General features: G+C 37.4%; 1 protein-coding gene across 1 annotated transcript; it reads left to right on the top strand.

Annotated features, from left to right (window-relative positions):
* Nucleotides 1-4,302: 4,302 nt before the first annotated feature.
* On the top strand, nt 4,303-18,667 carry LOC146169940 (uncharacterized). Its single transcript, XM_083387906.1, has 14 exons — nt 4,303-5,004; nt 5,549-5,639; nt 7,509-7,699; nt 7,923-7,977; nt 8,046-8,180; nt 8,672-8,780; nt 9,393-9,575; nt 10,459-10,683; nt 12,836-12,937; nt 13,845-13,918; nt 13,970-14,053; nt 15,041-15,184; nt 15,811-16,030; nt 17,110-18,667. Exons 1-14 carry the CDS (start codon nt 4,303-4,305, stop codon nt 18,611-18,613), a joined length of 3,819 nt encoding a protein of 1,272 aa, XP_083244032.1. The 3' UTR covers nt 18,614-18,667.
* Nucleotides 18,668-19,066: the final 399 nt, after the last annotated feature.

Genomic DNA, 19,066 nt, shown 5'->3' on the forward strand with positions numbered 1-19,066 from the left:
GACTGATAAGATGTGACGAAACTTCTAAATGCGGTGTCAACTATATTTGATATGTTGTTAAACACATGTGTGTTCGTATCTCTCAATGAATGATATGGTACTGTAGAACTCCTTGTGAAGGTATTTGCACAGAATGTAGCAAGCTTTTGCATATGGTTGTTTCTCAACTCGCTCTTTCTGAGCTTCTGTAGCTCAGTTGGTAGAGCGACGGTCCCGGTATGGCAGGAGGTCGTGAGTTCGAATCTCACTGAAGACTAGATATATTTGGCACGCCTGCCTCATGTTGGACACTCCTGACTCATGGTATACTGAAACCCTAAATCTATTCTTAATATTAATAATACTCTTACGCACCGCGAGATATTACCCAGTAACTCTCCTTTTTTTCTATAAATGGGCCTTTTACTTACACGTGCAATTAAGAATGACGCGATTTCAAACTTAGCAAAACGGGCAGTTTTGGGCTGGTTTCGACTATACCTTCCTCATCACTATTCTATTCCTTCAGTATGCGACATTGGACGTATAATCGTATTTCAACAACCTGCACATTAACCCATGAGAAACCGGATTTGCATTTTGCCGGTCTGAATTTAGTTTTGTGTTTGCTAAGTCCGCGCAGAATGCAACCTGTTGGCGTGTTCTCACAATTTACGCGAACGCTGTCGGTTTTGCATGACAAAGGCCTGCAATACGATTGATGCTTTGTTCGCGCAGCATTCATCAATCTATATGAAACCCGGTGGCTTCAATTCAACTACTATCGGCGTATTAAGGCCGTCCGGCCTGTGCATATGTTAAGTGGCGTTTTAAAGCAGCTTTATCTATTTTAGTTTACCGCCCATTTTTTTTCATTGGAATAATGGTCGACATTTCAGTTTCTAAAAGAGGAAAAACACGACAGTACAAACATGTAAAAATTGTAAATCAATACCATAACAACATTATAGCTGTACGGAAGCTCTCAAACGATTTAATATTATTAAAATCCAATAAGGTTGCTGTAGTCGGACTGATGTGTTGCACTGAATGTGATACTGTAGTGCAGTGGTTCTCAAGCTTTTTTCTTTTGTGGCCCATTTACGTTGCAAAAAAATTCTGTGGCCCAATAAATTTTTATGAAAAAATAACTGTAAGATAGGTTTAGAACAAAACACAGCAGAACATATTTCAAAACAGATTATTTATTTAACCGTGAATTAGTAAGATATTTGCGACTGTTACATTCGGTTTTAATTTCACCTCAAGCCATTATTCCTGTAAAATTAAATATAGTGACACAAATGAAACTAAAGCTAGCTTGTTTAAATTAGTCTGTTGCCCACCTTAAATGTCTTATGGCCCTCCATGGCCCATGGCTCACTGGTTGAGAACCGCTGATGAAGTGTAAATCACCCTTAGCCTTACAAAAAAAATGTTGCCATTAATTTCATATCAGTAACAGCAGAATTCATTCGAACGAAGATATACTGACGATGCTTTTGCTGGCGAAATACATTTTAGTGTATTAGTGTATGACGTAAATGCTAGACTATTCTGATGTATTCTGACTAATATAATTTATCAATCTATGAATTTTAACAGTGTTGTGTGAGTAGTAAGCAGAAATGTTACGAAACGTTATCAATTGATCCCAATTTTTGGTAATTTTACAAATGTTGCTAATTTGCTTGCTTGACGTTAAAAGGGCAAACACGAATCTGTACCGCGTCACCATTTATTTAGATGCTTTAAGCGCGACACTTGTCTTAACTTAGAGGATATTTCCTAGATTGGTGAATTGGCTCTGTCAGTTCCATGTTAAAAAAAAGTTCGACAACGATCTGGTTTAATGGTATGTTTTATTAGAGTTTATTTTTTACATAATTTCTTTGGAGATTCACCTACAACTGAATTTATTTTTATGGAGTTCACTCATCCTTTATCTGTTTTGCAGCAGGCTCAACAGGGTGTAGTAAAACACATCTTAAGAGTTATTGAAGAGCATTTGATTAAACCAAAGCCACAAAATATATTATAGTGTTACGTCACGAAACAAAATCCCCTTTCGCGCACTCTAAATTTATTTAGGCCTACAATCACACATTCTGTACGACGTAACGCCCCATAGTTAATTTTTGAACGCTACGCTCTCGATTTTGTTTTCTATTTAAACTTAAGCGCAATAATAAGATGGAAACCGAAATTGTTATTTCAGGATAATATAATACGCATTCGGACTTAATTCTGCGAAAAACTTCAGCAACTGCTAATGACTTTCCCTCAAAAAACAAAAATTATATGATTCTTAACCCTTCAAAAGGGTTTGATTAAACCGAACTCACAAAATACGTTGTGTTGTTATGAAAAGAATCATAGACGCTGTATGTTTTGTTATCTTATATTCCCATACTTGTGGTAAGATGGTATTAATCGCTTTGTTTAAAATCTGCGAAACTAATTGCTGACTATTTTGATTACATAAATAATTTATTCTAATATTTACTTTAAAACTGAAACAAAAACACACAATCAAATACAAACTAGGATAACGGACAATTTATTTAAAAATTAAAATTCAAGTAAGAATCAAAATAACGCAAGTATAGAAATTCCATCATGACAGTACAACATAATAATATAGACAACACGTTTTAAAGGTTTTCCCTCCTGTTTGAACTTTAATTTTTTTATTTTAATGTAGTGATGAACTTTAATTATATTTTAGACAGCAAATAGCCTACCGTACTCAAAGTTCTTAACTTTTTTCCTCCACCCTTTGTTATTTTCCTATGCCTTGCAATTTGCAATCCGTTATAGATAAGCTGTTGAATAAGCATTATGCCAAAAACAATTCGGTATTTTTCGATTACACATTATTAAGTTAATGCAAAAATTATACTAAAGTCAATTTCTTATCAAGATAAGCGCAAAAAAATGATTTGTGTTGATTTGGTTTAAATTGACTAAATTTCTCTGGCTAACAAAATCTAATATTTAACCTTACCAGAAAGTAGACCAAATGGCTAAAAATGGTAATTTTTAAACCCAAATTTACCATTTTCGCGTCTGCTTTTTCATCTATAGAATACTAAGTTTGAGTTTAGTTGGTTTGCTGGAAATTTATGAACATTTAAATATAGTTACGCTTGACTAGACACATACAGCGGGAAGTGCAAAAACGAACGTTTTGTAAGATATTTACAAGAAAAAAAAAGATTGTTCACTTGAATATTGAATACCAAAAGAGATGCGACGTTATACGACATATTTGGGCGCTGGTCTAGAATCCTACCACAGTTATGAAATCAACGCACAAAATTGAGTTAGGTTGCGGGTTAGCGTTTGGGTGTGGGTGGGTCAAGTATTATTATATTCTTTATTTAATAATAATACTTGACCCACCTTAACCCAAACGCTAACCCGCAACCTAACCCAAATAATGCGCGTTGTGGTAGGATTCTAGACCAGCGCCCATATTTGACATTCAGCTCGGGGCGAGGGCGCTGGTCTAGAATCCTACCAGACCGTTTCAAATTATTGAAGCAACACATGTAATATTTGGGTTAAGATGTCAGTTAGTGTTTTCTTGAGGGTTGGTCAAGTATTATTATGTAATAATATAGCCTAAACCCGCACCCTAACCCAAATAATGTTGGTTTAGAAGTACATTTTGTTTTTGTGAAGTGTGCCTTCGTTTTTTACTTTCATAATCATTTCCAATTTAACAAAAGGCGAAAGGGCAGCTCCTAATTTATTTGAGTTTTCACGTTAGATATCTGCTGAAAAAAATTTTAAATTTTGATCAACTTTTTTAAACTGCTCTTTGTAACAAAACCTTGCAGCACATTTATTAAAAAATACATAAAATATTAATTTTCACATAAATTAGTATTTATGTTTGTTCAGTCATATTTGCTCTCTTGTGTATTAAGCCTAAATTGCAAAGAAAACATAAAACATAGCTAAACCTTTATTTCCCCTTTTGGTTTTAATCTTCTAATTTTGTTAGTAATCAAACAGATACATTTGTTAATAATTGTACATGTTGTTGATATTTAAGTATACTATTATAAGCAACCCGAAATAAGTTTTATTGCTTCTAACAAAACTTTTGTTTTTAAAGATAACAAATTCTTTTGACTGCTTAAAAAGACAAATAAATCGATGATTATTTGTTCATAAACCAAAGAACAGCAGTCTTCTGGACTCTTCAAGCATGCAACGAAAAATTTATAAAGCTAAACTTAGTTTTCCCACAAGTTAATTGTCAATTAAATCCTGTTGGTCAAACATACAGTTTTCCGAACTGCGACAAATGAAATGTCTGATGCTGTTCCCAATGTTGTTTTCTTAATTCACCCGGACGCTGAAAGTTGCAGTTTGGCAAGGAGAGAAAAATGGCAGAAAGAAACCTTCTCAGCTGTCGTGAAAATCCTCTTAGATTTAGAACAAAGACTGGTGCCGCGAACAAAGTACAGCACTGGTAAAATGCCGGACGTTTCCCACCTTAATAAGCTCCAATGGGGTTACAAATTTGCCAAAAAATCCGGGATAAAGTATCACGGCATTAGCGATTTCAAGGCTGTGACCGCCGAGAATCTGGAAAGCTTCGAAAAGGAGTTAAAACTGGAATTAGAAGATGGGGAAACTGTAGATTTCACCGCACACACTTTATTCGACAACCTAACGGCCCTAGTTCATGATTTTAAATGGGAGCAACACTGTATGGTGTCTCCAGTGAAAGCTGTTCGAAAAAGGAGAAGCCGCGATACAGATCGCTCTCGGCTAAAAAGAAAATTTGCAAGCACCAATGACTTTGAAAACGATGAGAAGAAGAATTTTATGTTTGTGATAGGTCCCTTGCCGACAAGCTCTGTTGAACTTGAGGAGTATTTTCAGTTTCCTGTCAGGACAGCAGAAGAAGTAAGTGATGTCCTGATGCCAAATCATTTGGAAATGCACTTCCGAAAAAAGCTTGGCATTCGCTTTTACTGGATTGATAGTCGAAGCTTGCTTCAAAAAGTAAGTTACCAAGCGATGCTTTGGTAGAATTTGGCTATATTTTAAATTAAATATTTCTGCAAATGTACTAGCAACAAAAGCTTTCAGTAATACACCATTGCGACCTACTGGGCAAATCTGTCCCACAGAGTTAATTTTACCGGCCTGTCATACATTTCCTAATTAAAATCAAGAACAGTTAAATGCTGTTAAAGGAACTCCACACTTTATTTTGATGAAATTTTATAGTGAGCAACCATATCTTAAAGCTTACACTGTTTGTTCTTATATATAAATTGACATTTTCTTCATTTATCCATAACATAATGTTAAATAAGATCAACACTAAATATTATGCCTGGCCTGCTAGTGCGATTGTCAATCCGTACCATTTTCCAGCCAGTAACGGGCCTTACAGTCCTCCAGCCCTTTATTTAAAAAGTTAATGGCCCCTGCACTAACGCAATATATACCAGAAAATTTTAGATGTTATTCTTAAATATGTTTTATTTGCATGTGTCATCAGTATATCTTTTGCAAACATTGTGTATTATTTAACTTTTAGGCTGATTTATCAAACAAGGACGGAGTGGCTTTGATGAAAGAGTTTTTGCATTCCAAACAGGGCACAGTTATTCCAATTAACATTTTCCTAGGTAGGTTATTACTTAAGATTTATTAATAGATAATGTTTTTTGTGTTATTATCAACAATTCCTCATTTCTTTAGATTCAGCTAGAAATGTCAAATGTCTGAATTGTGATGGGTGCGCCTGCAAACGTGTTGATGCCGACATCCAAGACACCATTTCCGAGTCAAGTCTAAAGGCATCTTCTGATGCGGAACAAACTGCAAATTCATGCAATTGCCACAAATTCAACACTCTATGCAATGTCTTTCCCCTTTCTGTGATTTTATCAACATACTTTTCAAACTTCAAGAACCCGTTTTCCGGAAATTCACGAACTGGTTCCATTGCGTTTTCCGACAAGAGTCGATCAGAAAAAACTAGCATTACATTTTCGTGCATAAACATGTTTCCCTGTTTACAAGAAAACAAGCAAAACCAAGTTACACTAAAACTTGGCCAACAAAGATTTACCACAACACTACCTCAATATGAAGAACTGACAAACGCTGAACTTAGAATATCAGCTGTTGGATTTACCCCCAAAGCTGATTTACCTTGGGAATGTTTCGATTCTTCCTTATTTTGTGTTCATTATGGTGACAAAAGGGGCTTTAAAAACCTTATGATCGGTATGATTGGGGACAATAAGCACCTTTTGGTGAAGGAGGTATGTTGCAACTGTGAAATAAACTCCTGTCACTTACTTGATCACCGGTTGGGAATAATGCAAGGCCTTAATGCATGTTGTGGATCACTGATATGGATAAGGTAACAAATTGTCTTGTCAAATTAACAAAATTATTTTTAGATCACTAAATAAATCCCTATTGTTTTTCTTTCGGAGGTTTACTTATTGCTACAAGTAATCTTGTGTTTCATGTTTTTTTAGCAATATATTTTAAATATGTTTTACTAGTATTTGAACAAAAATATGAATTTTTATATATTTGTTATATTTATGTTTGTTTTTTTTTTTCATTTAGCCGAACACACGGTAGAATGGCAACTCAAATCATTCAAAATCTGGATCCAAATGTTTTAAACAATCCTGACAATGAGCTGACACAACTTATTACTCTACTCATGAAAGATTACAACTTACAAGACGAAATTAACAAATTGAAACTTGCAAAAAAGCAAGGGGGTAAGATTAATGACAAAGTTGCAATTTATCTATTTTATTTATAGAAAATAGTCTTTTAGAAGTTTGTGTATATGTATACATATTTATTTCATTGTAACCTTTGTATTTATATTATTTAATGGCCACATTTTTGGTATAAGGGGACTTTTTTAAATTTGTCAAGCTTAGATGATAACATGCATTTAAACATTTGTAACTCCAGCCAGCTTTCAACACTACATAACTTTAACAAATTGAAATCAAACAAAAAACACCAAACAAATAGTATGACAATGCCAATTTATATGAACACGAGATTTGACATGATCCTATAGTTTGCAGATTTTTCCTGCATAATTTCTGCTGTACCTGTCAAAGTCAACAACGAAATGCAATTTCACAGAATAGTATAGCGCTGATAAGGTGTGCAGTGTTTTTTTAAGGTGTTTTGGGGGACCGAAACAGTCCCCCAAATTTCTCCAGCAGTTTCCCAAAATTTGGACTTGCAACTACAGTAGAAAAGTAATGGTTTTTTCTCGCTATGTCTTGTCGATAAATCTGTGTTGTTGCATGAGATAGAACCTGAAAAATTTGTTCTGTGATTGTGCACTGCCAGTAGCCTAATAAATAATTCGTTTAAGCAAATATGGCTATTTTTTGGTATTTAAATGAAACACTTGCTGTCTCTTCAAACTACTTAGTGGTCACCTAAACCAAACCTTAAAAAAAAACTGAAGGTGTGTATGCTAAAATAGCCCTAATTGCATTCAGAGCCCTGTGCAAAGTTTCAACCATATATGCTTGAATCTTGGTACGACACTGCCACCACATCTCGTCAGTTTCTAGAACTTTCCTCCAAGTTAAAAGAAATCAAACCGCCAAAGAAAAACACCAAGCAAATTGAGTTTGATAATCAGGTCAATGATGAAATAGATGCCTATAAAAAGGAAAATAACAGCAAGGTACATTTTTAAATTTTGATTTAAAAATATTTATTTTTTTTTTAAATATTTTTTTTCATACATACATAATAATTTGTATTTTTCTTGTAACTTTTAAAGTATTGAAAATAAAACTTGTTTCGGTTCATAACAGAGATATAGTAAAACTGTAAAAGTACTGCCTTAAAACATTTGCAATTATATTGTTATTATGTTAAAATTTTATTTTCATTTTTTTTTTCAGGAAACCGCCACAACTAAGATAAGCAAAACAAATGAGAAAACTTTTGAAAGCCAAGGTATGTATTGTTTTCCATTATGCGGTTTCTTCATGCTCTATTTTATCTAATTTTTGTTTTATATTTAGATGAAATGCTACAAAGTGTGATGAACGAATACACAAGTTGTCTGGAAAGCTATTCCGACCAGATTGACCAAATGAAGTTCTCATCCTATAATATCGTCCACACAATTAACAAGTTTGCAAGAGAACAAGGCAAGTGTAGGTAGTTTGTAAACCCTGGCATGGTTAAACAAAATAAAACTAAAGGTAATAAATAAGACCTATATGAAAGCCCTTCATAAGCAGAACTCTTTAAGTTGTGGGAAACAATCAAATTGCTGCCTACTTCTGTATGAGCTTTGATATTCCTATTACGTCTTACTACAACCTCCAACCATTATGCTCCAAAAACATATATATATGTATATATATATTTTCTTAATTGCTATATTGCACTGCACAATTTTTTCCTAACCAAGACATTTAGTTTGTAGTTTAAAAATTCAAGAGGACATTATTTAATTGTATAACTGTAAGGTTTAATAAAGTTACTGTATGTACTATATATATCTTTTATGCAATATTTTTTTGTAAAAAGCATAACATTTTCGGAGGATTAAAAATTGCATTAAAAACACAAATGTTTTATTACAAAAAAAATAACCACCCTTTATTATTAAAACTTTATCTTTGCAAATATTTGATTTTAGTGTGGGGCAATCTTTACATGAAAATGTACGACCTATTGAACGAACATTTGTTCCTTTCAACATCCAAGATTCGTGGCAAAGATGCTTCTCTTGAATCTAAGTGCCTTGAGTGAGTTGTCTTACGATACAACCACGAATATAAAACACATATTTATAAAAATATCAATTGGCTTATTCTAGGGTGGTAACAATTTTTGTAAAAATAGTCAATAGGATAACATTTAAGACACTTATAATTCAACAGTGAAAAGTTCATGTAGGTAATTAAAACTGTCAGTCATGCCCTACACCTATCTTCAACTTAACACAAGTTCTAGACATGTTTTTTTATATTTCCCAGTATTGTATAACTTACCTAAACTACACTTAAGTCAAAATGCAAAAACTCCAAGAAAGGATGTTTTTAAGCCACTTCTGTATATCTCAAAACAAAATACCATAATACCGTATCCATAAATTAATCTTGTTTGATGCTGATGGTATGACACAAAGTTCATTTCTACTATCATTAAACAAGATTTGGATTAAATTTCTACTATCATTAAACAAGATTTGAATTAAATTTCTACTATCATTAAACAAGATTTGAATTAAATTTCTACTATCATTAAAAAAGATTTGGATTAAATTTCTACTATCATTAAACAAGATTTGAATTAAATTTCTACTATCATTAAACAAGATTTGGATTAATTTTACCAAAAATATGAATTTTCCACAGATGCAAGTTTCAGACCTTACTTCATATGGAATGTTTTGTCATACTAAAAACAAACCTAATGGCAGAAAAAGAAGATTTCATTGAAAACGAAGTGGAGTCCATTGTTGGCTTGCTCAGGATAATTTCGCTCACTTTGGGAATTGAGAAAATGACTGGCTTTTTGCAAGAAATTATTTTAGACCAGTAAGTTACTTATCTTGTACATTCAGCATTACATTATGGTGATTAAACTGGACACTTGACACTTTCAAGATTTTATTTCTAACACGTTAAAGATTTTATTTTATCCTGTAACTTGCTGATAGCTATGTTAGCAGGATGGTCTTATTACGTGAATAAATGTAAGATAGTTCTACTAGGTCAGCTGTTTTATCTTTTGACTTACAACTGGCTTACTTCTATTTACCTCCTTACATGGCAACTAAGATAACTCCTGTATATACTAAAATAACTCTTTGTCTAGAAAACTAGCACAAGGTCACTATTTCTACCCACTAAAAATTTGGTAAGCATGGAGAATTAAATAACTAAGCCCCTATGGTAAACCGTGGAATGAAATACTTCTTAACTTTAAATTTAATCAATGTCGCTTATTTCGCCATAGAAATGACTCTATTTTGTACTGAGGGGAGATCCTGCCTTTTGCCACAAAACATACAGTGTCGTACATTCCTAGTCTACTGAAACATACATATATACAGACACAGTACACAATGTGTGTGTAATCTGTGATCAAGCTCTTCTAATAGAAACAACTGCTATACACAATGTGTATATGTACGACTGTACGTTTCAGTTTCTGATAAGGGCTGCTGATTACCTTCGAATAAGGTTGTATATACAAATTGGATGCAGTAGGCAACAGTACTATATGTTTTTTTTCTCGACCAAGTCAGTAGAACGTTGGTCAAGGTTTGGCCGAGGTTGTGAGTTCGAACCTCCCCCCAGGCTAGTTGTTTTTTAACCTGGCTTTGCTTGCACAAAAGTCCTGATCAGGTTGACGGGTTTCGGGGAGCCTTTCCGAAGGCTTCATACATTAGTCTAGAATCTTCTCTAAATTTTGCAGATATGCTGCAACTTGTGGCAAGCTCGTCTATGAAGTCTTTAGCGACTTGATGCTGCCCATTCCCGAACAACTTCTGGAGTACGCGGGTGAAAAGGGGGCGGAAGACAGCTTCTTTGACCCCCTTTCAGTGGCCCCCAATAGTAATATTCCAAGCACTGGGCCGTTTTCAACCCTCAGCTCTGTTGGAAGCCACGGATCGAATGATTCAACTTCGCTTCTCAGCAGGTGAATTTTACGATTTTGATTCTTTTGATAGATATCTACTATAAGAAAGTATTGTTTTCACATAACGTTATCACTGTTCCTCAGTTTCTTAAGCTTTTGACCGCAAACCAAAAACTAAAACATAAACACAACAGAGGCGACCCAATTTTCTTTATTGAACTTTTTGTAAGCGAACTAAACATATGAAATTAGAATTATTCAGTGTGAATTTAATTAATATGTGTCACGTCACAGTACACCGAAAAGCCATCGCGAAGCCATAATCGTTGGTTGTCTAATTGGCTTGAGACAAGTCAGAAAGATCTTAATGTCAGCTAGGGCGTAAAAGGAAAATTAGATCGTCTTTCACAAGTTTGGTAACTTTAATTTAAAAGAAATAATTTCAGCACATTACCTTCATAATATCTCAAGCATTTTTTCACTTTTAGAGCTTCTTTTCAAAAAAGTAAAATTCCATATAAAGTAAAACAATTTACAAAGCAGACAAAATTAAACACATATGTGTGTGTGTCTTTCATACATGTCACGTCTTCGTATTGCTGCCGCAATATTCTCAAATTTTAAATAAATCTTTCTTCAAGCAAATATTAACAAATCTAATAAAGTACTGCATTCGGCGACCCAACCGAGTTAAACCAGACCTGAGAAAAGACTGCGTTATCTAATAGAATTCCTTTATGTAAGACATAGGTAAACGCAAAACGAATTACGTTAATGAACAAACCTCGCCCATTGAACCTGTATATGATTTTTTTGGCTTTGATTGTTAACTCTTCACATTCTTTTAAGTTATCCTGAAAAAAAATATATAGTTTCTAAAAAAATTCGGTAGCCATCCCCATCTAGCTCAGTGGTTTACAATATTTTTTGCCCACAGCACCCCCAGAAAAAGTAAATTAGCTGTGGTACCCGTTTAAGTGATTTACTCCAATGTCACAATAAACGAAACTGGGACAATACAAATCAACTATACAGTGTGAATAAGAAATATATATTCTGATTTATTGTACCATACTCAAGCTACCCACAGGCCACAATAGCAAAAATCAAATTCTTTAATTTTTCCAAAATCCCGCGACACCGGAGCATTAGAATAGCACCCATTTCGAAACCATTATCTAACTAATAATACAGCGGTTCTCAACCAATGGGCCATGGCTCACTGGTGGGCCACATTTGAGGTGGGCCATAAGAACATTTGAGGTGGGCCATAGACCAATTTAAAAAAGCTAGATTTAGTTTAATTTGTGTCACTATATTTAAGTTTACAGGAAAAATGGCTTGGTGAGGAATTAAAAATGAATGTAAATTTATTGTTCAGCCGCAAGTATCTAACTAATGCACGGTTGAATAAATAATCTGTTTTGAAATATATTCTGCTGTGTTTTGTTCTAAACCTATTTTACAGTTTTTTCTTTCATAAAACTTTCGGGCCACAGAATTTTTTGCAACGTAAATGGGCCACGAAAGACAAAAGGTTGAGAACCACTGAACTAATACGTAAAATCATTAGGAGCCTTATTTTCAAGCAGGCTTCTTTCTCGGAATTTTGAATAACATTTTTGGATAACTAGCATTCACAGCAAATAAAAGCAATCTTGTTGGTAGGTGTTTTTTATTGCGATATTTTACCCAAATGTTAAATGGGTAATTCTAGTGTGTACCTTCTTAGTTTTCGTATGTAATCATGTGAATGATCTGCCATATATATCCTTACTTCTCAGGTTTACACAAAATGATAAAAGCTAGGTACTTTTAATGTGTGGCATGTTCAATTACCAAAGTCATTTCGTCGTGTTTTTTCAACCATCAACTGACTTTACCCACTCTCTCTCTAATACAGGGGTTCTTAAACCCCTTGGGGGTACGTGAACTAGTTTCAGGGGGCCATTAAGCCCTAATTGAAATAATAGTTTATATGTGAAAAATCATTTTTTTTTTAAAGTGTTGAAATAAAAATAAAACGTTTTTTGCACGAGTCTTTTGCGCTTTCACGTTTTTTAGAAGTATTTTTGTATCGTGGCATCAATTTATGATACCCTATCTAAATTCCTGGCCCACACTGGTACACGCGAAGCAAAACAATAAAAAAGTTTAAGAACCTTTGCTCTAAGTCTAATACATCCGCAAACCTGATTTAATCTTGTTCCAGGCAAGTTCGCTCCCGTCGTCCATCCCACATCAATCCAATCACCAGCAGAAGACAGATCGTTCTACCTGAAGCAGCAAGGCAAGGCAACAACAAACACGCAAGGTAATAAAACGTCGCAGATGGGGTTCTGCATCGATCGAAAGTGTATGATTGCTTGAAGTTAAGGGAAACTGTTTAAAGCAGGGCCTCGAAATAACGCGTTTCAAACTCCTACTCTACAGCTTGTACTTCACGTTTTTATGTAACGATAATAATGTGCCCCCCCCCCCCCACAATACATAGATGGAAAATATTCCACCATATGCTATTTCATATTTTACAATTTACAGTTTACACCCTTCTCAGTTTCGCAATTTGGTAATGCGCACGTCAGATTCTTGACTGGTGTTGCCTTAATTAAGTCTGTCTTCGACAAAATCAACCGACTACGCAGTCCTGGTTTAAAGGCAAATTGCATTTGAGCAACTCAAATGTTTTAGCACAATTGTTGTTAATGATCTCAAAGTAAACACAAGGCCAATTTTAAATAAAAACAGCAATGAAAAGGTAAAGCCTGGCATTTTAATGTCCTGTTGTCTTACATGCATGAAAGATTGCCTTATTTATTTAAATCAAACCTATGTTTGGATTATCCAAATAATTCCATGCAAAATCAACCCTTGTCTTAAAGATTATAGTACGATTTTGCTACCGTTATTGTATAAACGTGTCATATAACTAAGCCCGCCGTCAATACAGCAAGAAATGTACGATTATATCGGAGTCGACAGCCGCTAAGTTAAGTGTCGGTACTCGTCCGATACTGGGATAGTATCGGTGCCGATCCAATACCAACCTAATATAGGAATTTTAGCCATGATTTACAACCCTACCTTTACAACCGTGAAATGTAAATTTATCAAAAACCATGAAGGCCAACAACTTAAAAATTAACTACATAACGCTAAAGCACATTTTGGCCTAACAACCCAAATCGAAACTACAATTGAACGGTTGATTTTTTTCGCAGAGCCAAAACGGTCGACTCGGCTCGGGCTCGCTTGTTTTCGGCTGCCACAAGCAACCGCCAACTTGCCACAAACGGTCGCCAACTTGCCACCAACAAGCGCCAGCTTGCCACCAACGAGCGGCGAGATGTCACGAAACCCGAAACGCTGGTCGCCACCAGAATCCTGACGAGAAGCAGCACGAAAAAAACAGACGAGAACAGCAATACAGGTTTGGATCTTGTGCATATAAACCAAGGACTGCGGAGTCCGTTAAAAATAACCGGGGTCCGACTTCACCCAAAATGAGAACCGGAGTCAAAGTCCGGCCAAGGGTGCGATTACGTCCGAGTCCCGAGTCCCGGCTCGTCTCTACAGCCTGTATTTCACCCATTTACGTATCCAACCATAATTATATATGCTATCCCATCTTTACTGCTTATGACTGCGACTGTATCGAAATCGGTACTGCGCATGCACACCCTGTCGGACTCGGGACTCCGGTAGTCTTACACGGGTCCCGAGTCCGACTCCAGGAAAGCTACCCGACTCCGTCGAGTCACGAGTCCGAATTCGCAGCCCTGATTACACCCCGTAACAATAAGGTTCTACGTCCCTAAAATAAACGTTGAACAGCGCCTTTTTTTTACATCAGCTTTGAAGCCCTATTACCCAAGCCACTAATAACGTACAGCTTTCGGCGGTAGATTCAAAAAGGCTTTATATTCAATTCAATTCGATTCAATCCAACTAAAAGTTTACCAAGCAAGCGACAAGCCTTAAGAAATGTTCTTCTTTGAGATTCGTACCCACGGTTGCGCTGTTATCGTTTGGCCAGTTCGACTTTTGTGTAGACGGATGCCACAAAAATATGTTACTTTGACTGTCTTTGAATTTATTCGCATATTGTAAAGTCTTAAAAAATATTTTTACCTTTAAATTTATCTTTAAATTTATTTCGAGTGCAGCTGATGTTTGTTTTTTAAAAAGTGCCAAAGTAAAACAGGTTTTTAAACTACTTTACATGTGTTGGTTTGGCCTTTGACTTATAATCAAAACACAGATAAACTCAATTTTAGATCTTTGAATGTCTTGCAACCCTGTGTATACTATTGCTATGTAAGCTGTCATCGTTGGCAGTCAACTTTAAATACACATATATACACACACACGTGTATAATTGGTTCACTTACTTGTAACTCGTGTGCTACGTATTTAGTATCAAGTCAAGACGTGGTTCGTGTTCGTCGAGATCTCTTCGCTTCCCCGTCCAAATCTGCCCGCCGGAGGGCGCTGAGTGAAGCCCAGCTGCCAAGGAAAAAAGTTGCGGCTCAGAAGAAACCAATGGTGGAGGCTGCGGAGGGTAAGAACCAGATTTGTAAATAGGTAATTTTTAAATGATTCAGTGAAGTCATTATAACAAAAATCAATTCTGCGTCATTAGTCACTCAAGCCTGTCCCAGTCCAAGTCTATTAAAAAAAATTAAACTCACGATTTATTGTGGGGAACCTTTTGCATAACAAACGTGAAAAATGATAAGAAATAGAAGGTTAGATTTTTTAATTAAATAATAACGACGAAAATAACACACAATTTTGCTAAAAATGTATTGAATATTTTAAAGACACATTTACTAGAAACGTATGCTCAAACTTCGCTATGTTTTTATATAATATTACGTTGCAAATAACCCCCCTTTAACAGGGTTTCACACATTTTTAAACTACACTCAGGGAATACATTTTAAATATATCTTTGCACCTTACAATTTAACAAGTGTCCCAACTGCCAGCACTGTCCCTTATATTACAGCCACCCGCTGCCGTAAAAAAAATAGTGGAAAATGTGTTTTCCTGGACTCTTGATCGTTTGTATTAGCAAAATCGACCAAAGATCTCCGCTTTACAAATTATCAACATCTGCTTAGAAACCACCCTTTGATATTGCACATTCCTAAACCCTTATCCTTTATTTCAACCCCTCCTTAGAATCCCGCCCCAAGGCGCGTCGCCGTCCCTCTGTGATCGACACCCCTGCTGCCAAGCAACGGATGACCGCTCTTGCTCGCCAGCGCCTCCGGATGCGCAGGAGCACGGAGCGGGGATCGGATGGGAGAGGGAGTAATGAGACGGTGGTGGAGGAGTCGCCAATGAAGAACGAAGATGACGGGATTGGAAGAGTGGCCGCTATGGAAGCGAAACTAAAGAGGTTCGGGATTTGTTGTGTTAGGGTAGTGGTTCTCAAACTTTTTTGAGCGCGACCCAAATCTGAGTTTTATGAGCATCTCACGAACCAAGCCTTCAACATAAAAAATGTACTTTTTCTGATATGCATGAAATAAAAAAAGGCACGATAACCAGATATAGTAGCCTACACAGTCCTATGAAACAATGATTGATTACAAACAAATGATTAATTTATTTTAGTGTGATTGGTGAAACTGAATTTTTTCCTTTATAATATCAGCGTGGCTTGTTGTGGTGACTAAAAGCTTTCTTAGCAGCTACTGTAGTTGGCTGCTATGGCTATACTGTATAGCTGGCTGACATCAAAACGTTTATAAAACCACTTATGACGCAATAATCCAGGTTACAGATTTGAAGCCACGTGAAAAGCTTATCATGCAATAACTGAGTTATGATTGAATTGAAAATACTTGAAAAATGAAATGAAAAAAGTTCGTTTGCGCAGGATTGAATCACCATAGAGCGACCCATTTTTTGACCCTGCGCGACCCATACTTTGAGAACCACTGTGTTAGGGTGTAATCGTTTTTTTTTTATAAATATGCGTATTTATAGAATGATCCGTCCGATTTTTTTCTCAAAGCTGAAGTGATGACTGTTCGAGTTGTCCTAAAGGTCTTTAAATCTATTTGTCTATCGAAAAATCTTAAAAACCCTTTGTTAAGTTAAAAGTCTTTAAATTAATTATTTTATGATAGAAATCGCTCTTTTTTTTTTTGAACGAAGTATAAACCAATGTTTTCGTCAGCAATTTCTCAGTCAAAATAATATCTCCCGACTAATGCCAACTTACTGTACTTCTCCCCAGGAGTCCTTGCCACTCTGTCACGCTCAGATTTGGTTTTCGGGTTTTAGACGCAACCTAACAATTCCAGGGAGTCCCCACTGAAATTTGACAAAAAAGTGTTTTTTGAACAACCCTACTATACATACAACAATGCGTTCTTTAATCAACGTATTTTTAATAGGTTGAAATATTGTCCAAATAAATATTTTTAGGTCAAAAATAATCTCCCGACTAACGACAACTTATTTCCCCAGGAGTCCTCGTCACTCTGTGATGCTTACACGACGTCACTCCTTCTACAAGGACAAGGGCGCCGGTGGTTCCAGGACCATCGCCCGGGCCCAGATTGTCCAGCAGCACAACGAGGCCGTGCCCCCGACCCCGGTGCAATCCCGTGGCCCCCTGGGTGACCGGGGAGCCACCGCGGCGGCCCCAGCTTTCAGCATCTCGCCCAAGAGTCTTCTCTTCTCTTACTCCTCGACACCAGGGCACTTGGCCAAGGGAAAACCCAATGCGCCAGCGTCGCAGCAGCGCAGCAGACGCCGGCTCCAGCTGACCGCGGGCGATGGGCCAAAAGACGCCGAAAAACTGACGTCACCAATTAAACAAGAGCCCAATGTGACGTCACCAGCGAAACGGGATCCCGGAGTGAAGTTACTTGCAAAGCGCGAAGAAGATGTGACGTCACTAATTCAACACGAGGACAATACCGCATCGCCTACGAAACGCACTGAAATGACGTCACCAGTGAAGGACTCGATGACGTCGCCCACCGCGCATACGTCATTGATAACGTCGCTAAACGACGGCGACCCGTTCGACGACGATTTCGAAAAGGCCCTTGCGTGCACGACGCCGTCAAAGCTGAACGAGGTCACCGAGAAAAAATCCCCGCAAGTTTCTATGAGCGTTGACGCAATACCCGGAAGCGACGCTCTTCCTTTTACGTCATACAACGATGACGAAAGGAGAATCGATGATGTTGTTGAAGATAAGAAGGTCGAAACGAAACCGGAGCAGGAGGAAGCTGTGTTCGCGACTCCCAAGAAGACTCCGCGGAGGTCTCCACGACTCCTCTCCAGCAGCAGCCGCAAAAGGAAGAAGCGGGAGATCATCTCGTCTCCTTCTCCCAACCAGGGCGTCCTCCGACACATCGGACCCCTCGACAACTACGTGGTTCGCACCCCCAACGCGTCGGCGCGCACCCCCGGCACCCCCAAGGTGACGTCACAACGCAAGTACTCCCCCAACGGCGACCACATCCAGCGCTGGCCGCGAAGGAAGCGCATCATAGACGCTTCTAGTCCGCTCACGGACACAAAACGACTCAAGCTCGACCGCCCGTTGCTAGGCAACAAGCCGGCGCCGGAGCCTCACGACTTTTTCTGTCTCGAAGGGGTTTCCCCGCTTCCGGGCAAGGACTCGCTGTTGCCTGGCAACGCGGCCGAGAGTCCGGACCTCGGAGTCTACATCGTGTCTTCTTCTGGAGAGGACAGCGAACAGCGGATCCGCCGTTTCGATTCCCCTGCCGCCGCTGCAGCGCAGTCCCCGGGGTTCGAGCTGCTCTTCCGCGGGAAAACGACGCTCGGATCCCCGCGGAAAAACGCGCCGGACCTGACCTCGCCCGCGCACGGTTTTTTCGGCACACCGGACTCCTTAGCGAGCCGCGCCAGGTCTCAATCCACTCTCTTCAAGGCGCGCATCGGTTCGCCAAGCTCTAAGCGGCACGTGCAGATGGTTCTGCTGCCCGACGACTAAGGCTGCTTGTTTTGGTGTTCTCGCGTTATTTAGAATACACGCTTGCCTGTTAAATGCCGGTTTCGTTTGACTTGTAATCGAAAATGTTAACACCTGGACAACGGTTAAATACGCTTACGTGGAAAATGTATGGGAAAACTTTTTTTCAAACCTATAGCAAAAAATTCCGTTAAGTACGTTTACGTGGGTTTTCACACTACATTAAAAAAATTTAAAAAAGTTGATTTTTTTCATACGCAGTTTACAATACGCCCAACTCGGTGCTAAGGGGTTTATTTTCATTGAAAACGCCTTAACCTTTATTTTTTGATGAGCAAGTGCGCACATAACTGTGTTTGTAGTACAAATTATCACCTTGGCACCAAGTAACCCATGCAAACTATAGTCAAGTAAGATTGAAGCGTTCTTGCTGAAGTTTGTTGCTTTTTAACGTTTTCTAGATTTAGAGCAGTA

This window comes from Ascidiella aspersa, chromosome 1 (assembly GCF_963924565.1).
Source record: "Ascidiella aspersa chromosome 1, kaAscAspe10.2, whole genome shotgun sequence".
Lineage (NCBI taxonomy): Eukaryota > Metazoa > Chordata > Ascidiacea > Phlebobranchia > Ascidiidae > Ascidiella > Ascidiella aspersa.

Excerpts from the sequence above, each read along its gene's own strand:
- LOC146169940 (XM_083387906.1), top strand. The coding sequence starts at position 4,303 with ATGTCTGATGCTGTTCCCAATGTTGTTTTCTTAATTCACCCGGACGCT. Across the intron at positions 10,684-12,835 it reads TCAACTTCGCTTCTCAGCAG|GCAAGTTCGCTCCCGTCGTC; the intron begins GTGAATTTTACG and ends ATCTTGTTCCAG. Across the intron at positions 16,031-17,109 it reads ATGGAAGCGAAACTAAAGAG|GAGTCCTCGTCACTCTGTGA; the intron begins GTTCGGGATTTG and ends TTATTTCCCCAG.